At 37.3% G+C, this 16950-nt stretch overlaps 1 protein-coding gene and 1 long non-coding RNA gene across 2 annotated transcripts in view; one reads left to right on the top strand and one right to left on the bottom strand.

The window, feature by feature from the left end:
- Window positions 1-2417: 2417 nt before the first annotated feature.
- LOC129376212 (uncharacterized) lies at window positions 2418-3319 on the top strand. Its single transcript, XR_008607726.1, has 3 exons — window positions 2418-2848; window positions 3013-3135; window positions 3238-3319. It is a non-coding gene; the product is annotated as an uncharacterized LOC129376212 (long non-coding RNA).
- A 5003-nt stretch (window positions 3320-8322) lies between these two features.
- LOC129377558 (adenylate cyclase type 1-like) overlaps window positions 8323-16950 on the bottom strand; it is a 47350-nt gene continuing 38722 nt past the window's right edge. The window contains exons 17-20 of the mRNA XM_055057596.1: window positions 16714-16812; window positions 15360-15474; window positions 13383-13507; window positions 8323-10859 (exon numbers count right to left, since the gene is read on the bottom strand). Of these exons, the coding sequence (XP_054913571.1) occupies window positions 10527-10859; window positions 13383-13507; window positions 15360-15474; window positions 16714-16812 (672 nt within the window). The 3' untranslated portion in view covers window positions 8323-10526. The remainder of the gene's footprint in view (window positions 10860-13382; window positions 13508-15359; window positions 15475-16713; window positions 16813-16950) is intronic.

The raw sequence follows: 16950 nt of genomic DNA, 5'->3' as shown, positions 1-16950 counted from the left end.
AATATAGGTGGAAACTACATCCAAGATGGTAAGACAAATTAATGTTTGTTTTGCATGCCCTTTAAGAATGAAAAATAGTAGCAGACCTTCATTTGTAGGTCTGTGGTGTGCAGCATTTGAATTTACCTGAAAATATAATGATGGGTGCAGAACATATTTTTGCTACAGAATAATTAATATGCTTCTTAGTAATTTTTAGGTTTAGATTTTTAAAATGAATGAAAAAAAAATATTGTTGATTGAAATCTTTTTTTAAAATCTATGTCATGCAAAAAAAAGACCTTTTGCTTTTGAAGCCACAAAGTAACACAGCTTGCATGTGTGTGGAAGGTCACATGCTTTTTTTCCCACCTTGCTTTAATAGAGTTGGTTCTTCTGTTAAAAGATTTCATAATTTCGATGTGAAGTTAAAGGTTTTCCTCAGCATGTTTCTCGATCTCAGCACACCTTGTGTCCCCAGCTGAACTGTGATGTAAAGATGATGTGGTGGAGTGGTGGCTCGAGGTCAGATGATCATCTGCAATCCTGCAGCTCTTCCAACCTAAATCCCTTAAAAATAACTTTTAAAGTCATCTGCTGCCGCATAAAGTCAGCTTTGTGGTATGGCAGTGCCTGGCATGGCTGGAAAAACACAGCATGGGATCGTGTTTAATTAGCAGGTTGATGCAAAGAGGGAGAGACATGCAGCATTAAAACATGTGAAGTATTCACATTGAAGAGCCATATGTCAGATTCTAGAGGCGGAGTGGTCAAATAAAGCCGAGTCAACCGAGGTCACCGACAGACCCACTTTCTCAAAAACATGTCCACACAGTGGGCTTCATCGCTACAAGCCGCCGCTGGGTTTGTGTTTGGGAAAAGCGTTGAAGAAGAGGGCCGCTCTCTCTCACCTCTTTCAGGTGTCACATGATAAGGAGATCAAAAGGCGCTCGGCATTGAACGTCCCGGGAGTGGAATGTTTGTCTTTGACGTGAGCAGCAGGGAAAAACAGTCGTGTTGTTTCACGGGGTGCTCACACACACACAGTCAAATACAAATGGAGGTCTCCAGGATCCACGTGTGATGATTCAAAGCTTCCCCTCGTTTTCAGGGTGTGAAGAGCCGGCAGCCGCGACAGGTGATCGGAGGAAAACAGAGTTGTTTTGAACGTCCCCTCAGAACAGAATCTACACGAAGCCATGTTTTTTTGTGTGAGCAGCACTGTAACTCGGCTCTGCAGGCAGTTTTCATTCTTTAAATTTATGTCTGATGGTTGAAATTCTTCCTGAAGTTACAAGGATGGATTGTTTTCCACTAAATGAATCTCTCACTTTCGAACATGACAGGAGCCACTGATAGCTTAAAAACATATTTATGTCATCATTTTAGAACTTTTCAAGGTTTCTGATAGTACAATGCTTTGGGGAAATATTGCAATTTATTGGACATTTGGTAGACCAACACAAAGTAGAAAATATGTGTGAAACAGAAGAAAATGACTTGTGGTTTTCCAACCTTATTTTATAAATACTTTGTACAATTCAAAAGCTTTAGACACAGCCACTCTATGGTTCTGTTTGTTACTTTCTGAAGATGTGATTAGACAGTATCAGACTATCTGTTCAGCTAAGACTGTTGAGTCTGAGTTTTAGATGTTATTGAGTTTGAATTTTTTTTTACCCTATTCACCATAAATACATTTTAAAAATGTGCAAAAATGGAGTATTTAGAATTGTAAAAATCATCCCTACCTTTGGCAACACTCAGAAAAAACTGCAATATTTGCTGAATGGACCCAAAAGTTCTGTATTTATCTTATTTTAGAGGTATCTTATCTCCACCACCAGGTCATATATTTTCCATGAAACTTACTCAGTAAATATCACATTCGCTCTGCTCTCCTCTTCTTTTATATTCTGGCTATATTTCTCCAAAAATGTCCTGTTAAACTTCAGTGATGCATCCCATTATTTTAATGTTTCATAGTTTTCTGGAATTGAATTGAACTGAATTAAGTGATCAAAAAAATAAGAAAAAAAGAAAACTGGCTGGTTGCATAATTTGCAAAGAAAAAAAGGAAGTAGAAACAACGACAATGGATGATTTGTGTATCTATTAGAAAAGCAGGTCAAATGAGGTAAGAAATCTCCATTGCAAAGTGAGTGGAATTTGTATTTTTATGATCGCAAAACAGTCCCAATTATTAGTGTTTTATAACAGTTTCAATTTACGTCATCAATATTCTTTATACTGGGTTCTGCATTGTTTTCAGTGAGTTCCTTGGTGTTATGCAGTTCAGCTCGACTGTACACAGTGGTTCCACATGGCCTTGTCTCGGGTTCAGAAAAGAGGCACAGAACAGAGGTAAACTAGTTTTTGGACGACATGTATTATTTGGATCTCAATCCAGCGAACAGTCTATGGGACCAGTTCGGTTGTTTCGACTATCTCACCCTTTCTCTCTCTCTCTCTCTCTTTATTGGTGCAAATCTGGTTTTCGGGATTGGACCACTCTGTTCTGGGTCACGTCTGCGGCGGTGCCTGTTTAATCGGCGTCCTCTCCCATGGCTGAGAATCAGCAGTCAGGAATGTGATCTGAGTGGGCACAATGACGCTTATCCTCCCCAACAAAGTTTTTTTTATTCTTCTCCTCCTCACAAGATTTCCTTAATCGGATAATTCCTGTCTTATTGAACAAGGAGTGTAGATCATGGGCCGAGCTCTGGGAGAAAAACACTGGAGTACAACTGAGGTCATTTATGACGAAGGAGTGTTGGACTGCTCTCACAGCTTTACAGTTCTGAATGGAGGGAGAGGTTTATTCATTTGGACCCCAAAATCTTGGCGTGCTGCAGGATAGTCCATGTGTGTGAGTGTTTCGGTGTGTTTCCAAATGAGTGTGTATGTTTGCAAGTTTGTGATTGTACATTTGTGTGTGGGAAACCCAGGAAATCCAGTCTCCCATGCGCCAGCATCCATTGTGTTTGGTTTCCTCCTCTCTCTGTCCTTCTGAGTGACTGTGTGTGTGTTTAGCTGCAGAGCTTTCCTCTCTCGCTGCGGCTCTAATGAGACAGAGGAGGAAGTCCAAGCAGGAGGATTGCACTTGGCAGTGTTAACTGGAAACACTCTCATGAATGGGTCAGAGGATCTGTGTTGGTAGGATTATTATGTTCTAGAAGAAAGAAAAAATACTGCTTTCATCCAAACTGTTTCTTCAGACTCACTTCTCCCTCCCCCTCTCCCTCCATTCGTTTGCAGATCCTTTCTTCATTCACAACAGAACAATCTGTCCAGTACAGACATCAAAGAATCCAGCACAGTAAATAAAGACTGGAAGATCATATGCAGAGAGGGAGAGCTGTGGAATAAAACCAGATGCCACCCTTTGTGATGTTGACTGGATTGACTCTCTGTGGTTCCACTTTGCTTCACTTTCAACTTTATTGTTTTCCGGGAGGAGCGGATAAATATGCACAGCATGCTGTAGTAGGTTTCACAAAGTAAAATTTTAAATATGTCTTAAAAACAACACCTTGCAAATCTCTTGACTTGTTACATTTTTATTAGATTTTTACAGGTTCTGCACTGTGTAACAAAGTAAGCACATCGATTTTATGTAGGTTCCCCTTTTCACATTAAAAATATCTAAAAATACTTTACAATGTAGTATAACATAAAATAAAATAAAACAGAGGTGTGCACAAGATGTCATGAATAAAATGAAAAAACAAATGAAGAGGCAAGAGAAGTAAATGTGATGTTGGATGGCTGAAAACACCTCAGTAAAAATAAACTACAGAGTAACAACTTAATGCCATGGCCATTATGGGAAGGCCGGATTGAAAGGATCCTTTTCAAACTACTTTTTAAAAGACACCACAAAGTAATCTGCTGTCACCGAGTTTCCCAAAAACCACAAAAAAACTTGCAAACAAAGTAACCTTTCTGTAACAGCTGCAGAGATATAGAAACAAATTTATGTCAGGGAAAATCCCTGATGGATGCCTTCAGGCTTTAAGGGAAGTGTGCAAATTTCTGAGTCATTCAGTAGGAGTCAGAAAAGTAGACTAAAATTGCTTCTTATCTCATACATGCGGAACTACAAGTCATTCATGTTGTCATGAGTTTTCATTTTAACTTCCAGGTTTTTTTCAGGCTCTTTCAAGATATTTCAAGTTTTTCTTTAGGCTTTAATTGTTTTCAAAATCTTAACCATCATAAAAAATAGAGTTTAAGAGGAAACTTATTATTTCCTGACCCATGGTGGTAAGTACAGACACCTGTGCCAGAATCCCATACATTGAGTACAATCCTTTACCATAAATTAACAAATAAGCTTCTGCCACTTGCCTTGAAGTGGCAGACTAGTTTTGTTTTATTGAGAGTTTTTCTGGTTCACTACTAACCAGGATAACTAACATATTAGTGATGTTCTTTCCCTTAGCGCAGACCCAAGCCAGCCCAACATGCCAAGTAAAACGATTTTGCAGCTGATAGCAAACAGACAAAAAGGAAAATCTTGTAAAGGCAAAAGTCAACAGGCGAAAGGATAACTTTCTGAGCATCTATAGTAAACTGAGAGCTAATTTTCCTCTTAATTTATTAATCAATCATCAATCAATCAGTCAACTTTTTTATGATGTTAGGTAGATTTGGTGATAGTGGGGTGAGTCAGCCATCTTGCCTGACAGGAAACTTTGACACATCAATAAATACAAATATAACATTCAAATTGGTCCAGTGCTTAAGACCACTTTTGCTTTGAAGTGTGAACTTTCAGGATAAATAATTATAATTTTACTCCTGAAAGAGAACTTTCTGACCCCAAAAGCATAGAAAAAGAAGCGCAGAAATAAATGCGTGTAGCACATGCAACAAAGACCTTAATAATGCACACAATGAAGGATTTCTCTTCATGATCAGATAGTTAAGTGGCATCATGTAATAAAACACAAACATAATGGACACATCTTTTGGAAACGCATACTTTCTTTTGATATTTTTACAGTCTTTTATGAGGTTATTTGTACAGTTATGAGTCTGAGGGTTAAAATGTTGTTTCCCCAACTCTGGTTTTCCACAGGATTTCTCAACTTTCCACAGGTCATTGTGATCCATTGTTTTTCCAGGTTATTGTGACATTTGCCAAATGTTTTAAGGTGTTTTCTGCCAGCGCTTCATATTCCATCACAGTGATCAGAGGAGACCAAACAAGCGGTAGCAGCACAGTTTAGGTTCGAGAAGGTCATTGCAGCTCTTGCACAACATGGAGTTCACTGACCTGCTGTGTATCTGTACAGCGTGTCATGTGAAAAACATTACATTCGCATTTGAGAACAACACACTTGCAGTGGGGGAAATCCTTGATGAGAAACAGTCAGGATGGAGGATGTTGTTTTCCACTCTTTTAATCACAAATGAGAAGGTTGGCCTTGTGCTGGACAGGAACAACTTTGTGAAAAAAAAACAAAAAAACAAATCTTTGGTGATAGAACCTTTGAAATTTGCATAGTGAAGAGCTATCCTATAATATGTTTGAAGCTAATGTTTTCTTATATGATAAACCATATAGAATTTCTTCACTTTCAGCCATTTTCTATACAGCATGCCTCAGCAATTTTTTTCTGGGATTGCATTTACTGTCATCAAACTCAATTTTATATCACAGCTGAAGAAACGATAGATACAAAAATGTTGCATATTTCAACTTTAAGAACTTGGAAGAAGCAGCTCATAGCTTAACTATTGATTAGAATGTCAAAGTTTAATTTTTCAAAACTTTCCAGAGTATAACATACCTTGTTGTTGCTGTTATATTTTTTAGGGAGAAAAGTTTTGAAACTGACAAAAATCTTGTTATTCATAAACTTTGTCTCGGTTTTAAAACTGTCAAGTTTAATAGATTCTAAGTTACTATGATGAGTGACAAGATGAAATGAAACTGTTTGCAAATTCAATAAAAATGGAAAATCCTCTGCATTTAAGCTGTGCCACAAAAGCTGCCACTAGAGAAATATGTTTATATAAATCTGACACTGGGATCAGCATATTAATCTATGCGTACAGTCTGATTTACTTTAGTAATGATGACTCTTTACGAAACAGATTATAAAGCAATGTAATTATTATTATTATTATTATTATTATTATTATTATTATTATTATTTTACAGTTTTAAAGATTCAAAGAACAGGGCCACATTCACAATTTTCATGAACAAAATATTTTTTGTGTTTATGCTGCAAATCCAACACAAAACTTCTTTGACGTAAATTACTTGAACAAGCTGATCTGAACAAACAAAAAATACAAGAAGATGGAACATTTACATTTCACCAGATGCCTTTTGGGAGAAGGGTTGTGTTTGTCCTCCCACGCTGTAGTTTCCAGCAGAGTTTACAGTAAGGGATGACACACAGGGGCACTGAGCAAGCATTCAGAAGAGGGTCATTAACCCTGCGAAGCGTACTGGCTTGCTGCTATCTTCTCTCTCTGCAGTGTGATGCAGGTGGCTGTTCCGCTGTACCACAGCTGCAAAAGAGGTCCGAAAAGGCCCATTTCCTCCTCTTATCTTAGAGTGTGCGAAAGTTTACGCTGGCACGTCTGAGTCAGACATGCTTGATTGTATCTAAGAGTCCAGCAGGTGGTAAACACTTGCATGCGTGCACACATGCACGCCCATTTTTTTATTTTATTTTTTTCAGATATCAGCAAATGGACTTTTGACATCCTCTGTGGTGATTGCACACAATCACCGCAAATCACAAAGCTAAAAGACGAAAGAGGAGGAGGAAGGGTCCACGGGTTTATCATTTGCCAGCTGGAAAACACAACCTTAATGTTTACATTTTGGGGCATAAACTTGTTTTGTTGCCATGACAACTGTCATTCAGGATGCTGAGCATGCCACACCAGAGGCTAAGTACACACACAGTTTTTACACTGCTGATGATTGTTTGGAGGTTGGTTCTTCCTGCGACAGGACTTGAAACATTCTTTCGATCTCAGAAATGGACCTGAGGATAAGACCCCACTGTTGTTTTGTTTTTCTCTGTCCTCTAACAAGGAAAACAAGGCATGAGAACGAGGAGAAACAGAAACCCCCTCAACATGATCCATCGGGGTCCTGGACTCTTTCAGAAGATAGGAATGTGAACAATTCTCCCTCGGGACAATCTTAAAAATAATTACTGCATATTTCAGCCTTCGAAATACGTCACAGAGATATGTTAGTTTCAGAAAATAAAAACTCAACCCAAACCTACAGGTAAACCTATTATCTCCAGAGTGAAAAGCAAAACATGGCTACTAACTGGGCATTATTTTAAATTTGAGCCATTTGTAGAACTATTATTTTGCAGTGATAATTTGTAGTTACTTTCTTTGTCACTGTAGAAATCTCTCATATTGCTAATAACTAAAATTTCAAAACATTTGTTTCTGCAAAGTTCACTTAAGTTTCTAACACAGCATTTAAAGCAAGTTGAAGTCTTGACTTTGTCTGGGTCAGTGAAGAACTTCTATTCTTTTTTTCTTTCAGACATTATTTTCCAGGGTTCAGCTGTCAGACGATGCCCTCACATTTGGCTCCATGGACTGAATAGCAAAGGTTCATCTGTTGTACAAAGCATACCAAAATCCTGTCAGAAAAGCACACTACCTCTCCGCCACTATACTTGACACTTGGAATGCATTATTATAGGGAATTAAATTGAAATAAATACACTGAGACCATTGTTGTAGGTCTCTTGGCTTCTTCATTAGTTTTCACCTTGATTGCTCTGTCGGTGTCTTCCCAGGTTTGCAGTTGTGCCGTTCCCTTTGAATATTATGTGATGGCCTGAGCAGTGATCTATGAGATTTTCAATGCTTGGTTTGTTTTCTAGCCTAGAACTGCTTTAAACCTCTGCTCCAGGCCTGCCTGCTGTATTTATTCGCTAATGTCCACTTACAAACGTCTGGGTTTTTCACGGAACAGCTGTGTTTAAAATGAGATCAAAATACACAATGGTGGACTGTATATACAAACAATATAACTTCATAAGAAGAAGGGGGCTGATGCACCCACACTTGATTTTTTTTACTCACATAGCATTTCAAAAAACTTTTATGCCTTTCATTTCAGCATTACAAAATGTTAAAAGTTCAGGGGTTGTGAACTCTTTTTTACAATAACATCATCCATTCACGCTATTTGCATCATCTCGGTGAAAGCAACATCGAGCGGACACTGACCTCCATGTTTATCTTACATCGGCTACTTGTTTTTTCTGACTTTACGTAATGCAGAACAATGTTTGATAGCCTCTCTGTGGGAACTTTGAGGGTAAAAATGAGCACAGGTGTGTTTGTACTGCAGGAGACAACAGCCCTGCTGGCTTTATTTTTATAACCTTTATAATACGTCAATAATCTCGCAGTGCAAACACTTAGTAGAAAATATCATCTTTAACAAAATGTACATTCACATAAAACATTTCCATAAATACATCTTCAACAAAAGGAACCTGACAAATATCAAATGATTTAGAATATATCTCAGAAATAGACAATATCAGCAGGTATTACCTACATATAACAACTAAAACCCGTATCTTACAGTATGAAAATATCCAATTTACAGGAAAAATATTATGCACAAATAATTTCCAATAACTTTCCATCAACTTTTTTAAAGCAACTTTATAAAAATCCTCATTTCAAAGCTCAAAGAAAACATCTGAGATACTAGATATTTAACCTATGTTAAAGATAAGTACAACACCTTTGTCATTTAAATGCTCCAAAATTGACACTTGCCTTTGTTTTTAGTTTAAAAAGGACTGTCCAGGAACAGTTAAAATAGTAAAAATACAGGCATTCAACACAAAAAAGATCCCACGAGAACCGTAGCCACACGCATTCAGTTGTGCTACAGCTCGACACAAAAAGTTTGATATGTTTATGAAAATAGGTTGGCACGTTTGAAAGAAACAGCTACCTGTTTTAATACAGCAAAAGCAGAGAGGAGGTTTAGAAGGAGGAGGAACCTTCCAAACCGATCTGCTTTGGCCTGGTGTCTATCTATCCTGAAATACACCCTCATTAAGATTAAAACACTAAGCTTATAAAGAAGACGTGTCAATAAAGCACCTTACATTCAAGAGGAACCGCTACTGTTAGCGCATGCAAGAGGACGACATTAAAAAAAAGAGCCTCTGCGTGTGTGCTGCTTGGCCTGCATCCGTGTTTCTTCAAAGCATGCATGTATGAGCCACAGGCTTGCAGGCATTGCATGCAAAAACTGATTACAGGAGAGTTAATGGCTGTGGTAAGCCGTACTGTGAGTGCTATACTATAAAATAAATCATCTGGGTTTGCATGACGAAGCCAGAACCAGAGGTTTGGGTGTCTCCTCATAAACGCGCACATTTTTTTTCTCAACCGAGACGGTTTGGAGTTGAATAAAAATAGCAGAACAGAACATTTTACCAGGAGCATAAATGTCTTCATAGACGGGAAAAAGGTTTTCTTTAAAAAAAAAAGAAATAATTCAGAGAGAAAGAGGGAATCACACCAAACTGAAACAAAAGTTCTCTAAGTCATGCTTCAACTCCACAGAGATAAAGACCAGTGTGGCTAGCTATGCACACTCTATTAGCTACGAACACTATCAGGTCAACTTAGGACCCAGCAGGCTACAGCATGCAAAGAGTGAACGCGCTGAGATAAGAGACAAACTGCTTTATTGCTACACTTTGACGAGGAAGAGTCTGGAAGTCAAGCATCACAGGGAAACGGACGGCAAACGCGACTGAAATGCAGCAGTGGCATCATGCACTTAGAGAAATATTCTTTAAAAAAAAAAAGTTACGTGTGCCGTCGGAGGTTTTTAATAAGGTGAACGGCATCCCCAACCCGTAACTGCCTTAAGGCAATGCCTTGTTTTGTTTTTTTGATAGTTTATATTTTGGCAAAATTATTCCATTACCTGCCTGCACTGATCAAACATTTGGTTTTAAAAATACTCTGACAGCAATAACCCTGTTAACAATTCATCTTCACTCAGCTCCAAAAATCCAGAAATCAACTAAAAGGCAACAAAAATGAGCCATAGACATTTGTGAGGATTGGCTGCGAAGGCAACAGCACTGATGTCTTATCGACTCTAATAAAATGGTCAGTTTAAAGGAATTCCCAGGTGTTGGTTGTTGTGAGAGGCTTGCATGCTACACCGTCAGTTGTGGAAAAAGGTTTTGGCAGATCCCAGAGACTTCCTTGGCCTTGGGTTGACGATGAAACAACGTGGCTAAAGCATCCCATATCCTGATTGAGACAACCTGCTTCAACGGGGAAGGGAGAGTCCAATCGAGGCGTCAGACTGGCCCATAGAAAACCCAGACTTGAGTCCAGGCCTCCTGCTGAAGAATCAGCATATTTGCCTTCCTGTGCTCCAGAAACACAACAATAAAGAGCGGAGACAAGCTTTCTCTGCTACAGCGATTCTTTAACCCACCTCCATTTTTATTTATTTTTTGTTTCCCAAATTCTCTTTGAGAATGCATGCATCACACCATTGCTGCAGAAGCAGATGGTAGGTATCTGGTGGTGCTGGTGGAGGTGGTTGGTTTGGGCACGCCCGGGCTCGGGGTCCTGATGTTGGAGTAGCTGGTCACTGTGGGTGCGGGGCTAAGCCTGGTGCAAACACTGCCATGGGTGAAGGCGCTCGACCGGCGCTCGCTGTTGGTGTGCTGCAGCTGCTGGCTCTGAGAGGGCCTGCTCCCTTTCCTGCGGCCCTCCAAAAAGTATGTAAGCATCTGGCCCTTGCCCTTCACACTGACCTGACCACGACACACAAAGTTGTAGTAATCGATAATGAGGCGGTAGACGTCCTCTGTCACCTGAAGCGTGAAAAAAGAGGACTAACGTTAGTTGGAACCAACATTTTTAATAGTTAAATGTTAATCTGTATCACCTATTAAATATATGGTAAAATAACATGATCACCGCCTGTCCTGTCCTCCCTTTGTCATCAGAACAGCCCTTATCAGAGGACCCATAGACAAATCTGGATCCCTTAATAATGTTTTTACATTATTAATGCTATTAATGCTACTTAATGCACTTAATGCTGTTTCACACTTTTTATAATTTTGATTACAATAAACATTCTTTTAATTTTACTTGATGCCTAAAACCATGTTACTTTGGCACTTAAGCCTTACAAATGAGTTGATGTTAATGGCTCTAGTCTGGAAGAGTCCTCCATGAAAGTAATCTGTGCTTTAAAAAAAAAGGAAAAAACAGAGAAAATGGGACAAAAGTTATTCCAAAATGTACTTTTGGAAAAGCACATTTTCCAAAAGAACATTTGGAAAATGTACTAATCAGTTACTTGATTTTCAACAAACCCACATTTCTTTATTTAGATATAGTTTTTAAGGGGCCTAATGTAATATTCTAAATTTAAATGTTATGTTTTCATTCGATGTGAATAGAAAATTATACAGAAATAAAGGCTTTCAGAAATTTATCTGCGCACACTTAACCTGCATATTTCACTTAGAGATAAAGTTCCTTCCATGGATGGGATTTTCAATGATAATCAAATTATTTTAATGTGTCTATATATGCATATAATATATATACACATTCGGTGGTAGACTGTCAGTACTGCAAAAAAGGCCCTGTGCAAAAACACATTATTTTCCAGAAATTCTGATTTTATATACAATGAAATGAGAAATAAAATCTCGAAATTAAAACATTTTCTATATATTGTTATAAAGACTGTTAAAAATGTGCAAATCAAAAACTGTCCAAAGCATGAACAAAATGGATACATTTAATTTAATAAAGCCTTCAGAAAACTATTGATGAAAACAAGCCATTTAAAGGATTACAAGAAAGTCTGACTGCTTAGAAACAAAATATAGGTTTGTGTATGAAACTGTACCAATATTTTATGTCAACACTGAAAATAATACATACCAAAACAATTATCTCAAAAATTCCACCAAAACACCAAACAAACAGTACACAGATGGTTCACAAGTTAATAACAACTTTCCTAGAGCTATGGCTGGTTGCTAAATGGAAAACATGACTACTGCTTCTTAAAAAAAAACACTTAAGATTAGATGAAGACATCACAGGGTGCATGCGGGAAGAAGCAACACAACAGAGGCCCTTTTCAGAAATCCACTTGTTTTTACAAATCTGATGACGTCTGTGTAACTACTAAGAAAGCTGCATGGAGCTCTGCCTAAACAATCTCAACAACATGTTTAATGAGGGAAAACAAACTGTTTACATCTACTTTGCCATTACAGACAGAGTAGCTGTTGCTTGTAGATTGATACTTGTTTCTTGGACAACTCCAACAGGTTATACAAGTAAAGGCCTTGCAGGTTTTTGTTTACAGAGATGAAAGAAAATCCTTCGCAGGAAACAGTAAATCTTTATAATATTTGAAATGATCTTAAGCACAGAGAAGAGAAATGTTTAGATCCTGTCCAAGGCTCATATGTCTTTAAAACTCAGGACTGTGCTTCAAAAGAAGTTAGCATTAATAAACTTATTAATTTTGCACAATTAATTATTTTTCACTCCCTTTTACTTGGTTTCTTTTATCTGAAAAGTATCACCAGGCTGGAATGTAGTAAAAATTCTTCAGTTTGTCTTTCATTGTTGCACAGTCTTAGACCAGAATAAACTACAAATAACTATACTTTCTGGTTTGTTCAGGCTGATGTTGGCTCTATCTGAGTTGTTTGGGCAATTCAAACTAAATGAAATGTGTTGGGCAGACTTGTTGAAGTGCTCATCATCATCAGTGACCTCAGAATTATCTCATGTATAGAGGAAAGACAAATAAAGATAACAGAGGGCAATTATGAGCCAATTATAAAGAGGTCATTGTGAGTTTTAGTGAAACTTAAAACATACTGAATCAGAACTGGTTGCATGCAATCAAATATTGTATGCAATCTCAAATCTTCTGCAAAGCAATGACAGATTTGTCCAGTTGGATGCTGGGAGAAAGTCATAGAAATGTTGTGTAATAGTAAAGAAAGAAAAGCATTTGGTGAATTTGTATTGACTGTAATCAATATCACTGTTGTATTTTGCCTGTTTACTGATAGAGTGCATTTACCATCTTAAACTACCTTCAATAAAGAAAAGGCCTGGTAGTGTGATTTTTGTTTCTTCACTAAAACGTAAATATAAAAACTTCTGTTATTTTTCTGTTTAAAGTTTTGAAGCTCCAAATGATAACTTTTGTCGTAGAGAAATTAATCATCAATTAAACTCTGATGCGTAACTTTTTTTAGGAAAGCATCAAGTTAGTCCAAGTAATTTGCTGTAGCCCCAGTGTAGCTTTTTGCAGTTAAACTGTTGCAGCAGTAGTTCAGGTCTCATACCTGTATTTTTCCTTGGACTCCTGTACTGTCCATCCTGCTGGCTACGTTGACTGTGTTTCCCCAGATGTCATACTGAGGCCTCCGGGCTCCAATAACTCCTGCCACCACAGGGCCAACGTTGATTCCTGGTGTAAACATAGTGAACACATAATCACATGTGAACATGTTACACTTTATGTTATTTCAGGTTTTTACCGTGTGACTTTGGTGTACAAGCCCTACAAATGAGTTAGTCTTAATGGATCTACAGTTCTGTAAATGCCCTCCAAGAAAATAATCTGTGACCAAAGTTTTTACAATATATACTTTTTTTTTTAATCTTTTTTATTTTACTTATACAATTTAAAATCATACTTTAACCAGTACCTGGAAGTTAAATGAAATTCACAGCAGATTGCAAATATGATTTACCTGCATTAAGGTACTTACCCAGTTTTTTATAGCTTAGTGCTAACACAAGACAACAAACACAAATACCTTCATTCTTAAAAGCTACAAATTGATAATGTTGAAACATAAACAAGTGGAATCGCAGACTAGAGTCATTTTAAAGCATAACAAACAATCCAGCCTTACAAATGTCTATGCTATATGTGACTATTTCTCTTTACCACACAATTGGATACCAGATTTATAGTAATGGAGGCAGAAAAAACTAAATTATTATAGCTCATTATTTTTTTTTAGCTCCAGCAAAGACAGACATTTTGGTGTAAAAAAAAGTATTTTCTATCCTACAAACAAACTCAAGCATGTGAAATTATTTAAACAAGACAGGAATTTAACTGGATATTGTGACTTGACACAAAGCTGGAGCTTTCTGAAAGATTATGTGGGATAATTTTTCTTCAGAAGGGTAATAACTTCAAACATATGGCTAAATAATATCAGAAATAGTTCACAAGACACAAAATCAACTTTCTTCCATGTCCATCCCAGTCCCAAGTTTAGAGGCCAATTTAAAGCCTGCAGAGTAACGTAAAGGGAAGAGAGCATATGAGGCTGATATTGCCACAATAGTTAAATACCCATTTCCTTTTACACTCCAACTTTAGGAAATATGACACAAGAATAAGAGTAGCTTGAAGATAAACTGTGCTTTTTCAAAGTTTTAACAGCAGAGGTGTCAGTAGCCACCAAATTAGCAAAAATGTGGCAACTTTGATTCACAATCAATAAATGTGATAGAAAAGGTCAGGCTTTTCTAAATCTTTTACAGAGAAACTATGCTACGATCACAAGGTAAGTTTTATTTGAAGGTGTTTATTTAAAAATAATGCAGTGTGAGACCCCTTAGAGAAAGGGGTCTCACACTGCATTCCTCTGTTAATGAGCTAACAATGGAGCCAGATGTGCTGCAGCAGAGCAACAGCTATTAGTTGCAGGACTCTGGCCTTCCAATAATGCAGGTTGAGACCACTGGTCTAGAGTGAGAAAATGTTAAATTAACATAAGCTCTCAAAATATCCTCTTGAAAAGCCACCTTCTGTTTCTCAATAAAAAGCCACTTACCCTCAGAAGAAACAACTATTTTTATAAATGTGGAATCACTTAAAACAAAAGCTCAAAGGCGATGTAATTTTTGCTCCAAAAGAGTCATGGAAAGCATGGAATAATGTTTCTTCCAGGTAAAACGCTGTGGTGTCATGTCGTAACAAATGAAGGGCAGTGTTTCTCTTGGTTCATGTTAATGCCAGAAACATGAAGTCTGTTCAACTTCCAACTAAATTAAGCAAATAAAACAGCCTGACTCTGCAGACAGGATAGCTCTATGTACACCAGCGTATACTGGGATTAAACAAAACTCTCCACAGGATACTGAACACAATGGACCCAAGAACTTCAGCTGACAGGCTTCCTGGAGGTGATGCTCTGTTTGTGATGTATTTTCCTGGAACATTTACTGGAATGGGCCTCCCCCAAAGTTAAAAGGTCTTTAGTGTTTGGACCACTCTGAGAGTTTGGCTCTTTACTCACCTACTCTCAGAACAAAGTCATTATAGGACTGGTAGTTGATGGCATCCAGAACATCAAACATCTCAATGGCAAAGTCTGACACTGTGCATAAATGTGAGGTGATGGACTTTTTAGTCTAAAAAGAAGCACACGTTAAAAGGACAAATTAGTTTGAAACATAAAAAAAATCTCACACATAAAATAAGCCTATGTTTAGGAGAGGGGAAGTATCTGACAGCTATACTTATTTTTATCTTTAAAAATAATCGAACAGATTTAAAGGATCTGAGAGACGAGTCATCTTTCATACATGAAATGTGTTTCATACATTTACTGTAAGTGAAATGTTGCATCTACTTTTTATCCAATGATTTTGTATAGCTTGATACTTATTTTAGATGATTAAGATTTCTGCTAAAAAGCAACAAACAAGAGCAAGATAATGGTTTTTAACTGAAAATTGACTGTCTTGAAAATTGTAAAAACAGTCATCTCACAAAGAAAAACTTCGCAGGAATAAATTATGAATTCACTCTTGTGTTTAAATTTTTTTTTGAAATAATAAAAAGTGTTCAATTTAATTTTTGAAAGACAAACATGCAGATTTTCAATTCTGTATTAGATTTATTTATTCATTTATTATTACACGAGAGGGCGTGTCATAAGAATCGCTGGTTTAATTTCCAGTCCATAAGACACTTCAGGCTGACCCAACGCAGCTATAGCTACAATCAAGTGTGTGAATGTGACCTTTGAGATTTCAGTTTGAGATACAAAGACCATTATAAATAAAATGTATTATTGTGCAAATCTTAAGTGATCTCTCTATGTCAATGAAAAATAATCCCTAAACCAGGTGAGTCATTCCAGAAGCTTAAAGAAGAAGAAGAAAAAAAAAACTCTAACCCTACTCTAACAGCCATAGTCCAAAAAGAAACCCCTCTGAAATTAGAGGCCCTGAATAACAACTGAACAAATTAAAAAGATTAGATATCTCAGTTTTGCATTTTGTTGTATAACTGCATTAAGAATGTGTATTGGCCTGCTTTTTGTGATGTTAACCGGATTAATTGTGTGAAAATCCAGAAATACTACAACAGAGCACCCTCCAAACAGCAGCTATAGCTTGAGGTTCCTTTAATTTCTGCATTTCAGAAAGGACTCCTTCATCTGTCATCTTTAGCTTAGTTTAAGAAAGCTTCAGGAATGAAGAATGTACTAATTCCACAGAGATCAGCAATCCTTCACATTTTACATGTTAGTGTAAACTGGGCACCTGAAACACACCGGATCTCTACAAGATGAAGTCAGATACTGTGCTAACATTCACAAACACAAAATCTAATCCTGATCTAAATACCAATACCATGAGTACCTTGGAAGCAGTCGTAGGAACCAGCCCCACAGCAGCCATATATGTGCTGCCAATGGTCTTGATTTTCTCAATATCCCTGTAGCACTCTTTGTCCATGAGCTGCAAAAAACATTTAAAATGGTAAGAAAAACTCCCATTAAACATTTTCCTTTTTAATTAGCAAATTATCACTAAATTTATGTATTGCAGCTAGAATATTTGAAGCATGTTTTGTAACTGAGTGCTTCATGTTTCTGA

The sequence above is a fragment of the Poeciliopsis prolifica genome, unplaced genomic scaffold (genome assembly GCF_027474105.1).
Source record: "Poeciliopsis prolifica strain line A6 unplaced genomic scaffold, Auburn_PproV2 SCAFFOLD002, whole genome shotgun sequence".
Classification (NCBI taxonomy): Eukaryota; Metazoa; Chordata; class Actinopteri; order Cyprinodontiformes; family Poeciliidae; genus Poeciliopsis; species Poeciliopsis prolifica.
The sequence above is the reverse complement of the archived record's forward strand: the minus strand, read 5'-3'. Positions and strand labels throughout refer to the sequence as shown.